The sequence below is a fragment of the Neophocaena asiaeorientalis genome, unplaced genomic scaffold (assembly GCF_003031525.2).
Source record: "Neophocaena asiaeorientalis asiaeorientalis breed wild unplaced genomic scaffold, Neophocaena_asiaeorientalis_V1.1 scaffold487, whole genome shotgun sequence".
In the NCBI taxonomy this organism is placed as follows: Eukaryota; Metazoa; Chordata; class Mammalia; order Artiodactyla; family Phocoenidae; genus Neophocaena; species Neophocaena asiaeorientalis.
Genome location: NW_020173398.1, coordinates 414,514 through 437,639, shown reverse-complemented (window position 1 = coordinate 437,639; position 23,126 = coordinate 414,514). Strand labels below are relative to the sequence as shown.

At 38.1% G+C, this 23,126-nt stretch overlaps 1 protein-coding gene across 12 annotated transcripts in view; it reads left to right on the top strand.

The window, feature by feature from the left end:
* FGD4 (FYVE, RhoGEF and PH domain containing 4) overlaps positions 1–23,126 on the top strand; it is a 196,060-nt gene that overhangs the window by 136,256 nt on the left and 36,678 nt on the right. For 11 of the 12 annotated variants that reach the window (XM_024747119.1, XM_024747118.1, XM_024747117.1 and 8 more), the window contains 3 exons: positions 13,404–13,493; positions 15,470–15,615; positions 16,073–16,229. In XM_024747119.1, coding sequence (XP_024602887.1) covers positions 13,404–13,493; positions 15,470–15,615; positions 16,073–16,229 — 393 coding nt within the window. Of the gene's footprint in view, positions 1–13,403; positions 13,494–14,149; positions 14,306–15,469; positions 15,616–16,072; positions 16,230–23,126 lie in introns of those variants that run through there. The other variant, XM_024747129.1, reaches the window with a different exon arrangement.

Sequence of the window (23,126 nt, the reverse complement as noted above, 5' to 3'; positions counted from 1 at the left end):
CCTTGAACAAATCAATTAAATTCTCTAATTAAAGGGTTCTAAAATTCTTTAGTTGAAGAATATAAACTGAGTCTGAAAGTCTCTCCTTAGTGATAATAATATAATAATTCTGTGCTGTTGTATGTAGGTATATTCCTTTGTTAGCATAGCCCTCCAGATTGTCAGCTGCTTCTTAAACCATCTAATGTGTTGAACTTCTAAGACATCATGGAGTATTCGAGTTTCACTATGCAGACAACTGAAAAAAAGTTACCTCAGTCTTTATATAACTTGATATAGAGGTTTACATCAGAATAGTCTTACTGGCTTTCATTTAAACCAGAATTAAATTTAATGGACATTGTGCACCAGGAGTGGAAGACTGAGGGACTGGGGGATGGAAAGTGGGGGTACAGTAGAATTGCAAAGATAGTTCAGGAAAGTAGATACATATTAAAATATATCTTGAACAATCATCATTAATAATTGAGTACAGACTTGAAAATAGTCTCAGCTTGTGTAACTCTTTCACTGATTATCTGATGTATTTTGATCAAGAATCACTTACAGTGGTGAATATAGAATAATGTTATTTTTACCATGTAAAAGATAATACCCACCTCATTGAAACTGTTGACTCTACTGTACTTTAGCAAAGCAACACTTTTCCAATGTTTAAACTTTTTGCACCAGTGATCTAAATATAGCCAGACACCTCAAAGTAATCAGATAATTCTTTAAAATCTCAGACTCAAAGAAAAATTTTAGCACCTTGTGATACCTTTAGTTTTCAGCCACAATGTGTTAATAGTATCTTTAAATTAAGGTTAATCATGTATTGCAGCAGATTACAGATTGAAATCTACTAAAAGGAAGATGTCATTGGGTGAGCCAAAAAGTTTGTTAGGTTTTTTCCATAACATCTATACAATATTATAAGGAAACATACTAAAACCCGTAAGGTACAGGAAAGGTACAACGACTATCATAGTGTGTATGCATGTGCACGCTCAGGGATGGTACTTGAGGGCATCAGGGGATAACAACAGTATTATAATTCTTGTTTGTCATGATGAATTTGGGTTATCATAAATAGCTTAAACTATATTAGGAGACTCAGGTAAATGGGTTAGAATGAATTTCATTAAAAATAGTTATTTTTTCTCAGATTTGTAGGCTTCAGTGGGTGAGCTTTAGTAGAAATGCACTATGTTGAATGCTGCACTCGTCAGTTTGTGCCGTGGAAATGAAAATTTCTCTTCACGGTTTTCACGAGTCTTTTAATATCCAGGTTATATTTCCATGGGTTGATTGGTAGTTTTTTCTGAGATTTATTCAAAGTATTCCCTTCCTCTGTATTTCATACGTCAAGCCAAATATCAGTGTATAGATATGCACTTTTTAAGACTAACGTTTATATAAATAAAAAATCTCTGTTATTGCCAACATAAGCTCAAAGTAGCAATGTATTAAAACTATAATAATAGCAATTTTATCAAGAATGTAAAAGAAGCAGATTTTTTAAAAGTTAATCTTTCCTTTCACCAAAAATGAAAGAAATTATGTAGTGAAGTTGGCAGATAGATGAAGGTGGTGTCCACAATGTAGAGACTTAAAGAAACATATATTTTTTTAAAAAACATAAATGTTTATTTCCTGCTTATTTCTGGTTTTTTAATTGCTATTTATTATGTTTTTATATAAGCCTTGAGGGTTTATAACTTTTGAACATACTCAAAAGTTAAGAAAGATAATTATCTCCTAGGGGAAAAAAATGACGGAAAGCACATTCAGAAGTAAGTTTCAGGACTTCCCTGGTGGCGCAGTGGTTAAGGATCTGCCTGCCAATGCAAGGGACATGGGTTCGAGCCCTGGTCCAGGATCATCCCACATGCCGCAGAGCAACTAAGCCTGTGCACCACAACTACTGAGCCTGCGCTCTAGATCCCGTGGGCCACAACTACTGAACCCACATGCCACACCTACTGAGCCCACGTGTCACAACTACTGAAGCCCGCGTGCCTAGAGCCCGCTCTCTGCCACAAGAGAAGCCACCGCAGTGAGAAGCCCGCGCACTGCAACGAAGAGTAGCCCCCACTCGCCGCAACTAGAGAAAGCCCACGCACAGCAACGAAGATCCAATGCAGCCAAAAATAAAAATATATTAATTAATTTTTTAAAAAAGAAAAAGTGAGGCTTGATGAAAAAAAAAAAGTAAATTGCAAACAGAAAACCAGTGGTGTAATACAAGTTAACTCACTTTTCCTCTTTTTCCTTCAGTTTCTCCTCACTAAGTTTAATTATATTTCTTAAAATTGTTGATTAATTTTATAGGGTGTAATATGAGATATCAAAGTTTTCTGAGAGGTAAAACATAATGCTTACTTTGCTTATCCATTTCTTATGATGGGCTACAAGTCCTTTTTTTTTATAAAGCTTTACTTTTTATTTTTTAAATTAATTTTTGTTGGAGTATAGTTGATTTACAATGTGTTAGTTTCTGCTGTACAGCAAAGTGAATCAGTTATACATATATCCACTCTTTTTCAGATTCTGTTACCATATAGGTCATTACAGAATATTGAGTAGAGTTCCCTGTGCTGTATGGTTGGTTCTTATTAGTTATCTATTCTATATATGGTAGTGTGTACATGTCAATCCCAGTCTCCCAATTTATACCACCCCCCATAAAGCTTTAAATTTCTTTTGGCTCACTTCTTGAAAGATAAGGGGACAACTGTTGAGGTCTTGTTAGATTTGAAGGCAAGTATTAAATTACACCTCTGTTTCTTTTGCCAAATCAGCTTTAATTCCAAGAAAGTGAAAGGCAACACAAGCGAAGAAATTATCCAGCTTTACTAATCGATCTTTCATTGTTGCTAGTATTGTAATGACAGCTCCAACTAAAGTCGTAGGCATTTTAAAGTGATGTGTAGAATAATGGAAAAGTTTCCTCACTAACCATGTGGATAGTTCATAAATGCCTTGAGGGTAGCTTTTCATTATTCAGTTAGAATTGATGGGGAACTCAGAAACTTCTTTTTTTTTTTTGTGGTATGCGGGCCTCTCACTGCTGTGGCCTCTCCCGTTGCGGAGCACAGGCTCCAGACGCGCAGGCTCAGCGGCCATGGCTCACGGGCCCAGCCGCTCCGCGGCATGTGCGATCTTCCCGGACTGGGGCATGAACCCACGTCCCCTGCATTGGCAGGCGGACTCTCAACCACTGCGCCACCAGGGAAGCCCCAGAAACTTCTTTATGTTGTGGTGACTCCGTTTAGTATGTTGGAAAGATATAAGAAAGAAATGAGAAAAAGTGTGCTTCAGAGAGCCTGCACCTGAATAAAACAACCTATTGTTCACTTTAAAAATTCAGTATGCAGGCTCACTCTCCTTGGTGCTGGAAACAGAAATGAACAAGGCAAGCCCTTTCCACAAAGCCTCAGTCTGCTGAGGGGAGAAAGACATAAGTAAATCAGCATGATATGTTGCAAAAAGGGCTTGGGAAACACAGATGAGAAAACTGCTGTGCCTGGAGGAATGCTGGTGAGGGGCAGACTGCTGAGAAGCAGCAGAATTGGGCTTGAAGGAGGAGTGGGAGGTGCTGGTGGTCCAGAATAGGCAGGAACACGGAGGTAGGGAAGATGAGTGCATCTAGGCGGAGAGCAGGTGTGAGAAGTAGAGACAAGAGGGTAGCTGCCATGCTTAGGGGTTTTCTGGCCTCATAATAGAGGCCAGAAGGGCTAGTGAAATGAGTGTGGGAGTAGAAGGATAGGCTTAAAAAGAAAATGTAAGCTAAGGATAAATTGCAGTGGGTTTGTGTGCCTAAGCTGGACTTTTTCCCCTGAAAACAATGGAGACCTTTTTTTTAAGATTTTTAAAAGTCTGAATAAAAATTAATAATCCTTATAGAAAATCAAGAAAATGCAGCAAAGCGTAGAGAATACAAAATCACTCATAGTTCCACCACCCAGAGAAAAATGCTTTGATATCTAACATTCCAGCTTGTTTTTCTCAGCTGATATTTAAAAAAAAATATGTCAGTAGCATAATGTATGGTCATTCTGCATCCTGTTTTGTAGGATTAAACATAGGTATTTTCCCATGTTATTTCAAACTTTCCATAAGCCTAATACTATCTGGCCTAAGAGGCATTTAATTAAAGCATGGAAGTGACATGATTATACATCTGTGGGTTTTAGAAAAATGACTCAGATGAAAGGAAAAACAGATGGTGCAGGGAACATGGTTAGTAAGCAACTGTTGTAGTCCAGGTGTGAAAGGAAGAGGTCCTGGACGAAGCAGAGGGTTAGGACAAGGGAGAGAGATTTCTGAGAACTGCGTGACTGGATGTAGAGAATGAGTCATGTTCAACTCCGAGCTTGGATGAAGAGGCAGACGGTGTACCATTTACTGAACTACAAGAGAATAGAAAGAACAACATATTTGGAGGGCAAAAAAATTAATTAGATTTAGACATAATGTATTTAAAGGACTTGTGGGATGTCCAGGTAAAGATACCTAAAACAAAAATGGAATATTCTGGAGACATTATGGGTTATTGGTTAAGGATGAAAGCTTTAGAATTAAGAGATGAGTTCCAGTCCCAGCCCCATTACTTCCCAGCTATGTGATCTCAGACACGGCACTTCAGTATAACTCTGCAGGCCTTGGTTGAGATGACAGACAAGAAGGAAAGTGATTGTGTTTGGAATGAGGGGAGGGAGTAGAGTTGCTGATTAGGTTACTTTTATGCTACTCAGTTTATGGCACCTGCAAGACATCCATTTGGAGATATTAAATAGGCAGATGAAGTATGGACCTGGAGCTCAGGAAAGAGGGTAGGAATGTAAAAGGATGTACATAAGCATGTGATTAATATTGCCAAAATAGAATGTGTAGGAACCAGAAGAAGGCCAAGAACTGAGCCCTAGAGAGCACAAGCATAATCGAAAGGGGAACATAGAGATTTGTCTGAGAGGGGAAAGAAGAAGAGAGAGCAGTATCATGAGAACCACTGGGGTTGAGAGAGTGGGGGATGGGGGGGTATTGGTGAGCTTGTGAGGATGGTCATCATTTAGAATGTGGAACTAGAAGTTAACCCGGAGACCTAGGCCTTTACTGGGACATTATAGCTAAGTAGCTCAGTAAACCTGGGTATTCAGATTAAATACAGTGAATCTATATATACTGTGTTCAAGTCACTGCAGTAAATTCAAAGAGGAAACTACTAGTCGAGAAGGAGGATTAAGATAAATAAATGACCATTACTTAAGGTATCATGGGGTAAAGGGGAAAGGAGAGCTCAAAGATAAAGCCAAGGTTTGGAGCGTGGCTGAGAGGATGAATTACCTGTTGTTAGCAAAAATGGAGAACTCAGGCAGAGTCTGGAAAGTCAGGTGCCTGGAGGTCACAGGGTACACAAAGATTCAGTATGGGTGTGAGAGAAAAGGAAAGGTCAGATCTTGAAAACACAGTGGTTGTTGTATGTAGCGTAAAAAAAAAACAAAAACAAAACAGAGTGATACAGCATAACCTGGTGGTCAGGAAGATAGACTCAAGAGCCAGACTCTCTATGTTTGAATCCCAGCTCAGCTACTTACCAGCTACGTGGCCTTGAGCAGGTCACTTAAACATCTCTGTATCTCAGTTTCCTCATCTATAAAATGGAGGTAATATTACCTACCTCATAACATTTTTACAAGGCATAGAATCATTAAATAGTTGTAAAGTACATAGAACAGTGCCTTGAAACAATGTGAGCTGTTTGTTAAATAAAACATAAAATAAAAATCCTGTTTCCTCATTTGTAAATCTAGATGAATAGATTCATGACCTGAGATGTCCCTTAATAGACCAAAATTCAACATAGCTTACTTGCTGAAAATCCCAGCCCCTCTCTCTCAGTTCTATTTTAAACTAAGGTGCTCCCTTACAGGATACACAGAGATAAGTTTGCATGCCTCATGCCATGTGAGGCACTCACTACTGTGTACAAAGTTTTAACTCTGGGGAATCATCACCAGAAATATTTATGTGACCTTATTACTTTGATATTCTGCCTAGGCTTGGGATAGTTTAATTCAGTTATTGATTGTGAGTATATATTACATTTTCTTGGTGTCTGATCTTTAATTTCTGCTAAACCCAAAGGACAGTTTAGTCTAATATACACTAAATTGGGTGTAAGAAGAGCAAAGTTCTTCTCTCTTTGCTGTCACTTCCTGTCTGATCTTGTGCAAGTAACCAAACTGTCCCTCTCGGTGCAGGCTCTTTCTCCCTCCTCCCCACCCTCTCTTAAAAGGATGTAATTTAAACCTTCAGATTAAAAGCTCTCACTTGCCTCTTCTCTTTCGAATTGGGTAAACAATATAGAGGACATAGATTTGAAAAATATTGGTGCTGGTCACAATTAGGCTTGGATTTTGCTCCCAAAGCTTCCTGAAGGATCATGTTAAAGTACCAGACTCTTTATGCTTGTGACACTATATTATGCAGCAGGGAAAGGAATAATGCCTGCATGTCATAGTGGGCATTCTCTTTGTCTTGTAATGTGAACCTGGTGATAAATTTCTTCCTGATTACAACTCTTCCCTGAGACCATGTGACCTTACTTATGGCATTATTGCATGATCTTAATAGAACACAAAATCTGTGTTTTGTTCCCTTACCTTTTCATTTTCTTGTTCCCCAGATCCAGGGGGAGTTCTCTTAGTTAAAAGGTGGTAGCAGAGTACGAACTTTGTTTTCACAGACCTGCATTGAATCCTAGCTTAGTCACTTACTAGCTGTGTGACTTTGGGCAGATTACCTAGCCTCGCTAGGACACAGCTTCCTCGTCTATAAAATGAGGGGATAACGCTACCTGCTTCATGGGAGTATTAAGAGGGTTACATTAGATAATTCATGTGAAGAACGTAGAATAGTGCCAATAAATAGTGGGAGTTGCCCCTGGCACTCACTTATGATATAACTTCCCTTGATTACCTTGCTCTTCAGTATACTGAGAAAGAATACTGGAATGAAGGTGTCTAACACAAAATTAAAGATTTTAAGTTGTGTTTTGAGATGATAGACTAATTATGTGACATTTAAATATCATTGTGATCTAATTTTTAATTATCACCTGGAACCACACTGAAGATTTTGATGTCTGTAAATACATTAAAAAATGACATATCAAAATGTTGATGCATCTCATGAATTGTGGTACAAAATCAAGTGTTTATTTGCTAAGTTGACTCATCTTGCTATGAGAGAATGGACTTTAGGGAATGCAGAGACACATACCTATACAAAACCACATCTTCTTTCTGCATGGTAGAATACAGTTAACTGATGACAGATTTGGATAGAAATTCCGCACGAGCAAGAAACATCTGTTCTGGTCCTATAAAACATGATAATTTATATAGATATTATTTTAAATATAACATATGGAATATGTTATAAATATACATATGGAAAAGGCTATAAGAACTTTTAGTAGTTTTGATTCAGTGTTTTTAGGGGAAAAACTTCCTGCTTAAAATGAAATCACATGAGAACATGTATTGAAGAGTTATAAAGCCATAGTATCAATATCTGATTCCTTTTTAAACAGTTTAAGATTCTGCCCTTAAAGCATCTTTCAGGAAACAGTTACTCACTGGCATTTGTGAAATTCTTTTCAAAATATCTACTCCTCTGCTTGGGGTTTTGAGACATGTGCAGGGCGTATGGCACTAAGATTCTGAAGAGTGAATTGCTGGCTCCACGCAAGCATTTTCTGCCTATCCAGTTAATGAACTCTGAGAGCTGCTCTTTGTCCCGGCTCCTGCCATATGGAAGAGTCATGCCAAAAGGTCTGAAAAGACCTGCAGGAGCTGGTGACATCTGCAAGGAAGGAGGCAGAACTGACACTGCAACGCTTCATGTGCCAGTGGGTACAGTGACTAATAACTAGGCTGACCCTAACCCAAGTGAAAATGGAGCAGATCTCTACGAAAAGATTCTCAGAGGTGTAAAGGTACACAGTAATAGCCTAGGAATGCATAAGCAGAGAGGAGCAGGGGAAAATAAATTGTATAGTCTATTAGTGTAAGAGGAGTGTATCTTACTTTCTCAGTTCTGATAGTTTAGGTATACTCTAGTGTATTTTTGTTTGAGGCAATACTCTGAGAATCAGCTTTCAATAGAGTATATATTTGCAGGTAAAAAAAGAAAGAAAACCAATCCCTTTATTTTATAGAGGAATATCAAAAGTAAGATACTTTTTAAATAGCATATTTATAATTATTTTGAAAAGTCAAGCCTGTGTATTCAGCTGCAAAAGAATCCAATGGGATTACTCATCAAATCAGTATTGTGTAACCATTATTGTTTTCCAAAGAATCACAAGTGCTATTTTAAAAAATATCAGGCTACAGCCCCAAGGTACCAGCAGCTTTAAAACTACTTTGTGCATTATTTAAGTATAAGTCTGATAGAGTAATTGACCCTGTACATTATAGTTAAGTTTCAGAAACTAAACTAGTTTTTTAAAATTTGGAAGCCATCATATTGTTACATCAAATATGACTGAATTTTTTATACCTGATAATTATTACTAAATGCTAAAAAGTCTGCTTTAAATAAAATTTATGTTGGAAAAATAATCAGTATATAAATTAAAATGCACATTCCATTTTTAAGTGGATAGTTGGTATTTTGTTAGTCTGTTCACTTGTAGGCACTTAATACAATCTTGTTTTTTGTTGCAAAGAAGGGTTAGAGTGAGAGCCAACTATTTACTGAAGAGTTACTCAAAAATCACATACTCTCTTATGTGAATAAAATCTGATTCATTTGGGTTCTGTGTGACCTTGGGCAAGTTTCCTGGCCTCTTTGAGCCTTGGATGTTTTTTTTTAAGCTCTGGAATTTTGTTTTGTTGTGTGTGTATACTACCTATAAAATAGGAATAATAATGGTACCCATTTTATAGACTTGTTGTAAGGACCAGTCAATCTGTGTAAAATACTTTTAACAGTCTGGCATATAACAAGCAATGAGTGAATAATTGTTAGCTGTTCTTATTATGGTGATGCTATTATTGTTGTGATTAACCTAAAGAAAGGCTCCATGAGTCTGTGATGTCCTCACTTCCACCACAAAATCCCTAGTAACTTTTCACAAACCTTATATGTGAGTGATTAAACCATATGTCAGCAAGTTTACTTTGTGTTGACTTTGGCAAGGTCAGGGACCTAATGTTAGAAGACCATCTGTGTGGAAGAAATATAGCTTTTACTAATAACTGCTGGCATACCCTTGGATTTTGCAAAATATGAACAGGATACCCACAATTTGCCACGTTCAGCTAAAGTATAATTTGTGATCAGCAAAAAGATTGTTTCTTAGAAGCTTCCTATTTAAGATCTCGTAGGATATGGAAGACCTCAGGGGTGACTTCATTGCATAGCAATAATAGACATTATGACTTGTTGTTTAATGAATTCTCTGACTTACAAAAGATGTATTATTTTATCATGGCACAAATTCTGCTGGATTGTTTTCTTTAAAGATATTAGCTAGAACTAGAATTAGAATATACAAAAGAGTATAGTGGGTCAAAAAGATATCTCCACTATTAGAATAAAATGAAGGGCTTGAAAAGAATGAACTACTAATAACAACTTGGATCTACCTCAAATGCATTTTGATAAAGCAAGACTCAAAAGGCACATGCTGTGTGATTCCATTTACATGACACTCTGGAACAAGCCAGATCAACAATTACTAGGAGCTGGTGGTGGAAGAGGAGTGGGGTTGACTGCAGAGACCTAAGAAAAGTTTCGATAGAAATGTTCTGTATCTTGATTGTGGTGGTGGTGACATGCTTGTAACCATTCATCAAAACTCCTAGAACTATTCACCAAAAGGGTGACTTTTACTAATTGTAAATTTCACCTCAGTAAATCTGGCTTAAAAAACCAAAACAAATGGCTGTAGTGTTGGTGCAGGTCAGTATTTCCTGTAAGTGTGTAGAACAGCATATCACTTTTTCTGAAATGTTGATGTAATTCTTATGTATTTACTTATTACACTTAATTACATCTTTGAAAGTCACATTTTTAGTTCATTAAGTATTTTACTTTCTTCTCTATAAATAGTGATTGTCTAAAAATTTCTTGAAAGTTTATCAGTTTCATGGAATATACTACATATGTTTCTTAGTATTTAAGTTTTTTATATTAATCAGGATGCTACAAATAACACCAATATTACTCGACCTGGCTTAAACAATAAGGAAGTTTATTGGCTTCATCTCTGTGGTTATGGGATGGCTGCTTATAGCACTCAAGACTACATGTACCCTCATTTACGTGGAGCAGCAAAGAGAGATCTCTTTTTTTATGGTTCTTCCTTAAGACTAGGGAGCCTCCTTTTCCAAAGCTGCCAGTGCATATTCCCTCGTGTCTCATTGGCCCCTGAACCTATCGCTGTATACTCCTGATTGCAACACCATTCAGGGCTCCCCTTTTGATCTGTGGATAAGGTCAGTTTCCCCAAAGGAAGGGCTACATAGTAGTTGGGTAGACACACTAACCAAATCTGGATACCATTAAGAGATAGCGGGGAAGGGATGCCAGGTAGGCAAGCAGCAATGCTAGTACTTTACTCTGAGTTTAAGTTAAACCAAAACTTTGACTAATTATGGAATTTGACTACTACATAGTTGTTTCTTTTAAAATATTTATTTGGCTGCGCCGGGTCTTAGTTGTGGCACACGGGATCTTCGTTGCTGCATGCGGGATCTTTTAGTTGCAGCATGTAGGCTCTTAATTGTGGCATGCGGGATCTAGTTCCCTAACCAGGGATCAAACCTGGGCCCTGGGGCTTCCCTGGTGGCGCAGTGGTTGGGAGTCTGCCTGCCGATGCAGGGGACACGGGTTCGAGCCTTGGTCTGGGAGGATCCCACATGCCGCGGAGCGACTAAGCCCCGTGAGCCATAATTACTGAGCTTGCGCGTAATGGCACACGGGATCTTCGTTGCTGCATGCGGGATCTTTTAGTTGCAGCATGTAGGCTCTTAATTGTGGCATGCGGGATCTAGTTCCCTAACCAGGGATCAAACCTGGGCCCTCTGCAATGAGATCGAGGAGTCTTAACCACTGGACCACCAGGGAAGTCCCGATTACTACATAGTTCTTATTTCAGTGTTTCTGAGACCACAAATTATTTAAACGTATTATATTACTTAAAGACTTCACATAAAAATACCTCAGTTCTGTAAGAAGCAACGTGGTAACTTACCACGTTAGAACATATATTGCATCTAAAGCATAAAATAGATGTCATATGTGTTTAACACAATGAAGCATTTATACAACTTAATAGCATTTTATACATAGTTTAAAATGTAGCATTTACACAAATCAGACACTGGTTTAAAGTACACTTTTGTCTGCTTTGATACTAAAGTTTTTACTAAACTCTTATTATATTTCATAGTCTCCTAGAATGAGAAAAGTATTTCAGTAAAGTAACTAGGTAGAAACAACTCTGGATAGTACGCAGAGTCTGGATTTTTTCCTGTCAGTGAGAAGAGGACTATTGAAGAATTTTGGTTTTTCCTATGGGAATTATCATTAGGTGAGCAGAGCAGAGTTTTTGTTTTGTTTTGTTTTTTAATTTTATTTATTTATTTTTTGGCTGCATTGGGTCTTCGTTGCTGTGTGCAGGCTTTCTCTAGTTGTGGCGAGCAGGGGCTACTCTTCCTTACGGAGCACAGGCTCTAGGCATGCTTGCTTCAGTAGTTGTGGCTTGGGGGCTCTAGAGCGCAGGCTCAGTAGTTGTGGTGCACAGGCTTAGTTGCTCCGCAGCACGTGGGATCTTCCTGGACCAGGGATCGACCCTGTGTCCCCTGCATTGGCAGGTGGATTCTTAACCACTGCTGTGCCACAAGGGAAGTCCCCAGAGCAGAGTTTTAGAAAAATTCCTCATACAATAGTATTCAAGGTGGGTTAGAGCCAAAAAAAAATAATGGAATCAGTTAATTGGGCAACTAACTATTGATTGGCCTGGGCTTAAGATAAGGTATGAGCAAAACAGGGTGGCAGTGATGAGAGCTTAAAAGATGGATGCTAAAGACAAAATGCCATGAATAGGAGTTGGTGGCTGACTGGATTTTGTGGTAGGGAACTAAGCTTAAAGTAATTTAAGTCAGCTAACTGGAAAGGGATGGAACCATTGCTAGGATGGTAAGGTTGGAAGGTGGTGGTAGAATGGAGATTTTATAGAAATGATGAGTTTGGTCTTAGATTGACAACATGTCAAAGTGGTAATAAATGTCCAGCAATAGTTAGTCATGTGAGACTGCTTCTCATTCATTCATTCAGTGATATTTTATTGAGTGCCAGTGTTTTATTGAAGCACTGCAGTAGATACAAGAGATGGAGCAGTTACCAACGAAAAAATGTTCCTGTCCTCATGGCACTAGCAAGGTTATACAAAGATATTTAAGAGTTAAGTAAATATAAACTGAAGAAATATTAAAGTCTAGATTTAATTAAAAGTAATATAGATAGAGGGAGGTGGGTGCGAGCAAAGGTGAAAGATTAACAATGAATTGATGTTGGATCTTGGTGATGGACACATGGGGGTTTGTTTTACTATTTTCTTTACTTCTATATATGATTGAAATTTTCCATAATAAAAAGTTTTTTTAAGGTAAAAAGTTCTGTGCATAGAGCTAATAATTAAACAAGATCTTTGAGAGAGTGATAAAAACATGTCCAAAGAGTAGCCTGAGAGAGGTAGGGGGAAAATGAGGAAAGTATAGTGTCTGGGAAGTAAAAAAGATAAAAGAAGTTTCAAAGAAAAGGTGGAAGATAGTGTTAATTGATACAGAGATCAAAGAAGTTATCATAGATTAAATCTAGCTGATTTCTAATTTTGTTCATTTCTGGTTGGATGTTCCTTGATGACTGAAAGGAATTGGGTACCTGAGAAGCTTAGGAAAACTTTTGATGAAACCATTTTTTTTAATCAGTTTTTTTAAAATTTTATTTATTTATTTATTTGCTTGATTTTGGCTGCATTGGGTCTTCATTGCTACAAGTGGGCTTTCTCTAGTTGCTGTGAGTGAGGGCTACTCTTCATTGTGGTGCCCGGGCTTCTCATTGTGGTGGCTTCTCTTGTTGCAGAGCACAGGCTCTAGGTGCACGGGCTTCAGTAGTTGTGACACGCGGGCTCAGTAGTTGTGGCACACAGGCTTAGTTGCTCTGTGGCATGTGGGATCTTCCCGGACCAGGGCTAGAACCCGTGTCCCCTGCACGGGCAGTCGGATTCTTAACCACTGCGCCACCAGGGAAGTCCTTGATGAAACCATTTGATAATATTTATTACTTGAGAAATACTGTCCAAGCTTTATTTCCTGATATGTGAATATCTGTTCTGTTTTCAGGAGACTAATGAGCAAAAACTTCACAAAATAGCCAATGAACTTTTGCTTACAGAAAGAGCTTACGTCAGCCGACTTGACCTCTTAGATCAGGTAATATTTTCCCTTTCAGTATTTTATTTTTTGGCATTATACATCATTTTAACTTAGTAATTTAAGTGTTTTAGAAACTGCAAGAAGGACCTAGCCATTTTTGGCAAGTGAAAGCTACTTCCTCAAGGAGATCTCTAACATTTTCAGCTCTGTCAGTGAATTCATTAGGTATAAAGTTTTCATAATTCATAAAAAACAGATTGAAGGACTCTCTGTAGGAGTCGCAAAATGCATTTATCTGTGTCTTTCAATCCTAAACACTACTCTGTTTCTTGCCCACTTATTGTGATCCTGAAGGCTGTGTTAGTAAATAGGAGATTCTGATGCTGACATGAATACATCACTGATTCTTGTCTCACTTGCTGTTGTAAATGATCTGAATTCCTGCAGTCATAGGGCCAGAAGGAATTTTGAGAGTTCGCTTGTTCGGCCTTGCATAAAACGTTCAAAACAGTGCCAGGTGTAAATATTTGTTGAATATGTGAATAACATTTTGTACTTTCATCATGGTAGATGCTTGTGAATCATCTCAAATATACATTTGCAAAGAAAGTTTGAAAATGCATCATTAAGAATAACTGTTAAACATGATGGCCTCTTAATCCTGTTTCAGTGATAAAAGATCAAGATAATTGGTAGATTGTCTGCTGATACAGACTCCTCTTATTAAAAGATAAAGTTGCCAACTTTGAGTAAATTAGTTGCAAGAAGATGTCCCGCTACTGCAGTTGGAAAAATGGAACTTCGTGGGAGCAGGCCATCCTGGGCACACCTTTTTATCAGTTCCTAGAGCAGACTACATGCCTGTTAGGGTGAGCCTTAAGGGTCCGGATTAAGACTTGTGTTCTCTGAGATAATGTGTTTGTGACTCAGATACTCACTTTCCAAAGAATTTCGCCATAAGTCAATCAATTCATGTTGGTTTGTGCCTTTGAAACAATGTTTCTCCTCATGGTGATTACAGACCTGAAACTTTTAGGTATTCCCATAGTGGAAATGTGTTTTTTCCACTTACCAAGTTGCACTTTTTTCTTTCTTTCTTTTTTTTCATCCATATTATGTTGTCAGCCACTGTTGCTGACCTTTTAGAATTTAATCATAATTACTAAAATATCCTATTGGAGTCTCTAAGGACATAATTTGGTATTCTTTTTGCCTCTCAAGAAAATGCAATGGAGGTGAATTTAGAAAATAAACAACCATCTGGACATTATGAAAGAACAGACCTCCTTCTGCCTACATTTAACAGAATGGCAATTAAGAGGTATAGTAGCCCTACTAGAGTAGAGCTAAGACTGCAAAATTTTTTTTTACTGTCTTTAAGATACCTGTTATTATGTACAAGAGAAGATCTTTTTATCCTCATTTCTGAGTTTTAAGTTACCATGCATTATTATTTACTAAAGCAGGAAAACATGTGAGAACTGAAATACTCTTTTGTTCATGCATTGACCACGGATTTTTTAAGCACCTTTTCTACTGTGAGAAGTAAATCACAATGTTGTACCTCCCCAAGGAGTGTACAGTTTTAATAGGGAAAATGAGACACATGCCAACAAATTATAATAAAGGGCAATATGTAATATGTGCCATAGAAGTCAATCAAAATATAAAGAGGAGTGGAAAATACCACAGTTATTATGTATCTGTATAGTTTTCCATCTTTTAACTCTACCTATGGATAGGAAGGGTAAATCCTGTTACCCTCAACTGGAAATTCTCTGGAACAGAAAAGATTAACATCCCACAGATAGAGGCATAGCCTAGGTTAGAGTCAAAGCTTCCTAATTCTAATTCCTGGTTCTTCTTAAAGCATGTACTCACTCCTACATTTCAAAAATGATTGATTTCTTGAATCACGAACTTTTCCATTTATTCAACAAAAAGTTACTAAGAGCCCACTATATGCCTTAGCACAGTGCTAGATGGTTAACCAATAACTTTGAAGTAATGTTTGCATTAATTCTCTTATTCAGGTATTTTATTGCAAACTACTGGAAGAAGCAAATCGAGGCTCATTTCCAGCAGAGATGGTGAATAAAATCTTTTCTAATATTTCATCAATAAATGCCTTCCATAGTAAATTCCTATTGCCAGAGCTGGAGAAAAGAATGCAAGAATGGTAAGAGGCATAGATAGCAAATAATATATCTAAGGCAGTCATACTGGAAGCTGTGTTATTCAGCTGTTAACTTGAAATAATAATGCTACACAGAGCTGTAAACAAACATTTACACAAAGTTTTTATGTTAAAGATCACTGAAAGACCTTGTGGTACATTTTTGTCTTTAGTTGAAAAAGGTTTCATCTCTCCTTTCCAAGCTATAGTTTGATTAGTGGAGACAAGATATTATGGGTAATCTGGAGCTTCAAGATTTCCAAGAGTAAAGCATCTCTCTTTACTGTGTTATTCCTAAACTCCCTGTAAAAAGGTGCTTTTTCGCTTTCTCTCAATCTCACAGCAAAGTGGATCTGACAAAGCGCAGGGTACATGTAGAAAGTGATTACTTCATTTGGAGTCCTGTTAATTCACTCATTCTATAAGAAGTCTTAACAACTTGTTTCTATGTTTTATACAGGGAAACTACCCCTAGAATTGGTGACATCCTTCAGAAATTGGCCCCATTCCTTAAGATGTATGGAGAATATGTGAAGGGATTTGATAATGCAATGGAATTGGTTAAAAACATGACAGAGCGTATTCCCCAGTTCAAATCAACAATTGAAGAAATTCAGGTAATAGGACTCTTTTGTTCAAGGCTATAATTACTTTTTCTGTACAGATCATAAGGTCTTCTAGATCTAAAATTTAGATTGAGAGATTTGAGACACCTGGCCAAATTCCATTCTGGTCTGAATTATGCAGAAATCATCTCTGCAAAGTTAAAATATTTATTGAGCACGTGCAATATACTGAACAGTGAATTCTCCATTTGCTTTTGAGGCAAGGAAAGTCTGGCTTTATCAGGGTCCACATTAATTTACAAAGTAAGTTCCCATTCAGCTCTGTGTCTCTCTTGCTTGCTTTCAGAGGTTGAGATGTTGGAATGACTATAAATGAATATAAAGAATGATTGCTATAAACCCTGACATTTTAGAAACATAATTACAGTTGATCCTTGAACAACGTAAGGGTTATGGGTGCTGATCCCCTATGTGTTTGAAAATCCCAGTATAACTTTACTGTCAGCCCTCCATATCTGTGGTTATGCCTCATGGATTCAATCAACCATGGATTAGTACTGTAGTACGCATTTACTGAAAAAAAAAATGTGCATATAAGTTGACCTGTGCAGTTCAAACCCATGTTCAAGGATCAACTGTATTCTGTTTTATTTCATTTTGGGGTGTTTTTTTGGTCATTTTATATATGTGTCCTGACTTAAAATTTCATCAAACCTGGATAATACATTTTAATAATATCATAGTAATTTCTGTTTGATTCTCTAGTCAAAATTGTTAATCATTTCTTCTTTGCTGAAGTTTAAATATTGAAAAGGAATTCTTTAGATCACATAAGGTTATTTGGGTGGGGATTCTTTTTTTTTTTTTAAGATGTTGGGGGTAGGAATTTATTAATTTATTTTTGCTGTGTTGGGTCTTCGTTTCTGTGCGAGGGCTTTCTCTAGTTGTGGCAAGCGGGGGCCACTCTTCATCGCGGTGCGCGGGCCTCTCACTATCGTGGCCTCTCTTGTTGCAGAGCGCAGGCTCAGTAGTTGTGGCTCACGGGCCTAGTTGCTCCGTGGCATGTGCGATCTTCCCGGACCAGGGCTTGAACCAGTGTCCCCTGCATTAGCAGGCAGATTCTCAACCACTGTGCCACCAGGGAAGCCCCTGGGTGGGGATTCTTTTGCTCCTTGACTTCTTTTGTGTTACATCAATATATATATATTTATTTTTTACAAATTTATTTATTTATTTTTGGCTGCATTGGGTCTTTGTTGCTGTGCACGGGCTTTCTCTTGTTGTGGTGAGCGGGGGCAACTCTTCGTTGAGGTGCGTGGGCTTCTCATTGTGGTGACTTCTACTGTTGCAGAGCATGGACTTCAGGAGCACAGGCTTCAGTAGTTGTGGCTCACGGGCTCTAGAGTGCCAGCTCAGCAGTTGTGGCACCAGGCCCAGCTGCTCCATGGCATGTGGGATCTTCCTGCACCAGGGCTCGAACCTGTGTCCCCTGCATTGTCAGGCAGACTCCCAACCACTGCGCCACCAGGGAAGCCCCTGTGTTACATAAATATTTTTATATGTTTTTTAAACTCACTAATATAGTGATATGATTACTGTTTTGTACAATTTTATGTCTTTTAAAGAAGTTAAGAGAATATTAAAAAATATCTATACGCAGATCAATGTGATGCTGACAACATCAACAAAAGAAAAGACAAAAACCACGTGATCATCTCAATAGATGCAGAAAAAGCATTTGATAAAATGCAACATCCATTCATGATAAAAACTCTTACAAAATGGGTATTGAAGGAACATATCTCAGCATAATAAAAACTATTTATGAAATACCCACAGCCAGCATAACACTCAATGGTGAATAGCTTGAAAGCCTTCCCACTAAAATCTGGAGCAAGACAATGATGCCCATTCTCACCACTTCTATTCAACATAGTATTTGGAAGTCCTAGCCACAGCAATCAGACAAGAAAAAAGAAATAAAAGGTATCTAAATTGGAAGAGAAGTGGTAAAATTGTCATTATATGCAGATGACATGATACTGTATATAGAAAACCCTTAAAGACTCCACACAGAAACTACTAGAAACTGATAAATGAATTCAGCAACATAGCAGGATACAAGATTAACATACATAAATCTGTTGCATTTCTTTACACTAACAATGGAATATCAAGAAGGGAGAGTAAAAAAATAATCCCTTTTAAAATTGCAGCCCCCCCCCCAAAAAAATACTTAGGAATAAAACCTGACAAAGGAGGTAAAAGACTTATATTCTGAGAATTATAAAACATTGATAAAGGAAATTGAAGATGATTCAAAGAAATGGAAAACTATCCCATGCTCTTGGATTGGAAGAATTAATATTGTTAAAACAGCCATACTACCAGAAGTAATCTACAGGTTTAATACAATCCCTATCAAAATACCCATGACACTTTTTACAGAGCTAGAACAAATAATCCTAAAATTTATATGGAACCATAAAAGACCCAGAATTGCCAAAGCAATCCTGAGGAAAAAGAACAAAGCTGGGGGCATAACCCTCCGAGACTTCAGACAATACTATAAAGCCACAATAATCAAAACACTGTGATATTGGTATAAAAACAGACATGTGGATCAGTGGAACAGAATAGAGAGCCCAGAAATAAACCCACACACCTATGGTCAGTTAATCTTCGACAAAGGAGACAAAAATATACAATGGAGAAAAAACAGTCTCTTCAGCAATTGGTGTTGGGAAACCTGAACAGCTGCATGTAAATCAATGAAGTTAGAACATATCCTCCCACCATACACAAAAATAAATTCAAAATGGCTTAAAGACTTAAATATAAGACATGACACCATAAAACTAGAAGAGAATATAGCAAAACATTGTCTGACAGAAATTGTACCAATGTTTTCCTAGGTCAGTCTCCTGAGGCAATAAAAATAAAAGCAAAAATAAACAAATGGAACCTAGTCAAACCTAGAAGCTTTTGCACAGCAAAGGAAACTAAGCAAAACGAAGAGACAGCCTATGGACTAGGAGAAAATATTTGCAAGTGGTACAACCAACAAGGGCTTAATTTCCAAAATATACAAATGGCTCATACAACTCATAACAAAAAAACAAACAACCCAGTCAAGAAATGGGCAGATGACCTAAATAGACATTTCTCCAAAGAAGACATACAGATGGCCAAAAGGCACATAAAAAGATGATCAACATTACTAATTATTAGAGAAATGCAAGTCAAAATTACAGTGAGGTATCATCTCACACCAGTCAGAATGGCCATCATTTAAAAGTCTACAAATAAATGCTGGAGAGGATGTGGAAAAAAGGGAACCCTCCAACACTGTTGGTGGGAATGTAAATTGGTGCAGCCACTATGGAGAATAGTATGGAGGTTCCTTAAAAAAGTTAGAGTAACCATATGATCCAGCAATCCCACTCCTGGACATATATCCAGAGAAAACTCTAATTCGAAAAGATACAACATGCACCCCAATGTTCATAGCAGCACTATTTACAATAGCCAAGACACAGAAGCAACTTAAATCTCCATCGACAGTTGAATGGATAAAGAGGATGTAGTATATATACACAGTGGAATACTACTCAGCCATAAAAGTGAATGAAATAATGTCATTTGTAGCAACGTGGATGGACCTAGAGATTATCATACTAAGTGAAGTAAGTCAGAAAGAGAAAGACAAATACCATATGACATCACTTATGTGTGGAATCTAAAATATGACTCAAATGAACTTATTTATGAAACAGAAACAGACTCAAAGACATAGAAAACAAGCTTATGGTTACCAAAGAGGAAAGCGGGGTGCGGGAGGGATAAATTAGGAGTTTGGGATTAGCAGATACAAACTACTATATGTAAAATAGATAAGCAACAAGGTCCTACTGTATAGCACCAGGAAATATATTCAATATCCTGTGATAAACCATAATAGAAAAGAATATGGACAGAGAATATATATGTATAACTGAATCACTTTGCTGTACACCAGAAACTAACACAACATTGTAAATCAACTATTCTTCAATTTGAAACAAGAAAAATGTCTACAAATATGTTTTTTTGGGGTTTTTTTTTGCTATGCACGGGCCTCTCAGTGTTGTGGCCTCCCCCGGACACGCAGGCTCAGCGGCCATGGCTCACGGGCCCAGCTGCTCTGCAGCATGTGGGATCTTCCCAGACCGGGGCATGAACCCGTGTCCCCTGCATCGGCAGGCGGACTCTCAACGATTGTGCCACCAGGGAAGCCCTACAAATATGTTTTTAACCCATATATTTACCATTTCTGGAATAAGTTCCTTTCAGCATGAAAATGATGTGTTTCTTGTGAGGCAGAGTGAATAGCAATGAATTTTCTTGGGCTTTGTTTATTTGGAAAATATTTTTTTCTTCACTATTGAATGATAGCATTGCTAGACACAGAATTCTTGGCTGATAGCTTTTTTCTTTCAGCAATTTGAATGTCATTTCACTGTTTTCTGTCCTCCCTTGTGTCAGATGAGAAGTTAGCCCTTAATTGTATTGACAGTCCCCTGTATGTAATGAATCGCTTTTCTCTTGCTGCTTTCAAAGTTTTCTCTTTGTTTTTGGCTTTTAGCAGTTTGAAAATGATGTGGATCTTTTTTGTATTTATTCTGCTTAGAGTAGATTGAGCTTCTTGGTTGTGTAGATTTTTTTAAATCAGTCTGAGAAGTTTTCAGCCATTGTTTCTTTGAATTTCATATTTTTATTACCCAAGTTTCTTTCTTTTTTAAATTAATTAATTAATTAATTAATTTTTGGCTGCACTGCGTCTTCGTTGCTGTGCACAGGCTTTCTCCAGTTGTGGCGAGCGGGAGCTACTCTTTGTTGAGGTGCGCCAGCTTCTCATTGTGGTGGCTTCTCTTGTTGTGGAACATGGACTCTAGGCACGCAGGCTTCAGTAGCAGGCTTCAGTGCGTGAGCTCAGTAGTTGTGGCTTGTGGGTTCTAGAGCACAGGCTCAGTAGTTGTGGCACACGGGCTTAGTTGCTCCACGGCATGTGGGGTCTTCCCGGACCAGGGCTTGAACCCGTGTCCCCTGCATTGGCAGGCAGATTCTTAACCACTGCTCCACCAAGGAAGTCGCATTATGTGAGTTTCTGAGACCTGTTCAATTTTCTTCCTTTTTTCTCTTTGTTCTTTACACTGTATAATTTCAATTAATATTCCTTCAAGTTCATTGATTCTTCTGCCATCTTGTTTCTTCTGTTGAGTCTCTGAGGTGAATTTTTCATTTCAGTTATTGTACTTTTCAACTCCAGAATTTTCATTTGGTTCTTTTTTATACTGTCTGATTCCTCCTTGAAAATTGCTATGTATGCATGTATTGTTGTTATACTTTTCATGTTCTTCAAATATGATTACCTTTATTTCTTTGAACATACATATAATAGCTATGTTGAAATCTTTGCTATATCCAATATCTAAGTTCACTCAGAGACAATTTTATTTGACTGCCTTTTTTCTTCAGTGTATGTTAATACTTCACTGTTTATTTGAATATCTCTTTTTGTTTTTGCTGAATGTTGGACATTATTATTTATTTGTTTGTTTATTTTTTAATTTTTGGCTGCGTTGAGTCTGTTGTTGTGCATGGGCTTTCTCTAGTTGTGGCGAGCGGGAGCTACTCTTCGTTGAGGTGCGTGGGCTTCTCATTGTGCTGCCTTCTCTTGTTGCAGAGCACGGGCTCTCAGCGCGCGGGCTTCAGTAGTTGTGTTGCATGGGCTTAGTTGCTCCGCGGCATGTGGGATCTTCCCGGACCGGGGCTCAAACCTGTGTCCCCTGCATTGACAGGCAGATTCTTAACCACTGCACCACCAGGGAAGCCCTGGACATCTTAGATAACCTATTTTGTGGGAACTCTAGATTTGGATTTTCCCTACTGAGAGTGGCTGCTGTTACTTTTGTTTTTGTGTTTGTTTATTAACTTGCTTAGACTAAATCTATGAACTTTATCTCTCCTCTGGTATGCAGCCACTAATGTCTCTATTCAGTTTTTTGTTGAATGTTCTTGTGTTTGTATGTGATCTTGGCTTTATAGGGGTTGCCTCTATATCTGTGTAGGTTAAAGATCAAACAGTTGTTAAACACAGGTGCTTAACTACCTAGATCCAGTTAGCTTCTCTCCTCTGCTGATGGCCCTATACTTGTGTGTGGAGGGACACACACTTATTTAAAGATCGGGCCATTTCCAAAGTCCTTGTGGCCCTTTCCCATCTCCTATCTGTATCTTCTGTCTGCATCTCCACAACCTCAGAGTGGCCAGGAGGTTGCTGGCTTGGGCTCTCTTCTGTCTCTGCTGGTTATTCACACAGCCTCAGCCAAGGAAATGATTGTCTGACCACAACACAGCTTCAGGCTATTAAAGTCATTGGTCTTCCCCACTTGCCCACCTCAGAGACCATCACTTCCACTGACGGTGCTGCTGGGCATATGGTTCACCGCTGTAAATCAAATGAGCCCTCTTCAGCTTCAGCAGAGAAACTGCCAGTCCTCCCAGCCTGCCCCACCCTTGCAGAATCTTCACAGTGACTGAGCTGGGAGTGGAGGAGGTGCAGCCCCAGGCCAGAATACCACAGCTTCTTACTGTTCTTACCCAAAGTTCAGCAGTTTTTAAGAGAAACACTTTTCAGATTGTTTTGTGCCTTTGGTCAATTTCCAAAGTGCTGAAATGATTGCTGTTGTTGTTAAAATCAATTTTATCCAGCTTTAAAGCTGCTTTTTATTTTTTTTTAATTTTTATTGGAATATAGTTGCTTTACAACATTGTGTTAGTTTCTACTGTGCAGCAAAGTGAATCAGCTATAGGTATACATATATCCCCTCTTTTTTGGATTTCCTTCCCGTTTAGGTCACCATGGAGCATTGAGTAGAGTTCCCAGTGCTATAGTAGGTTCTCATT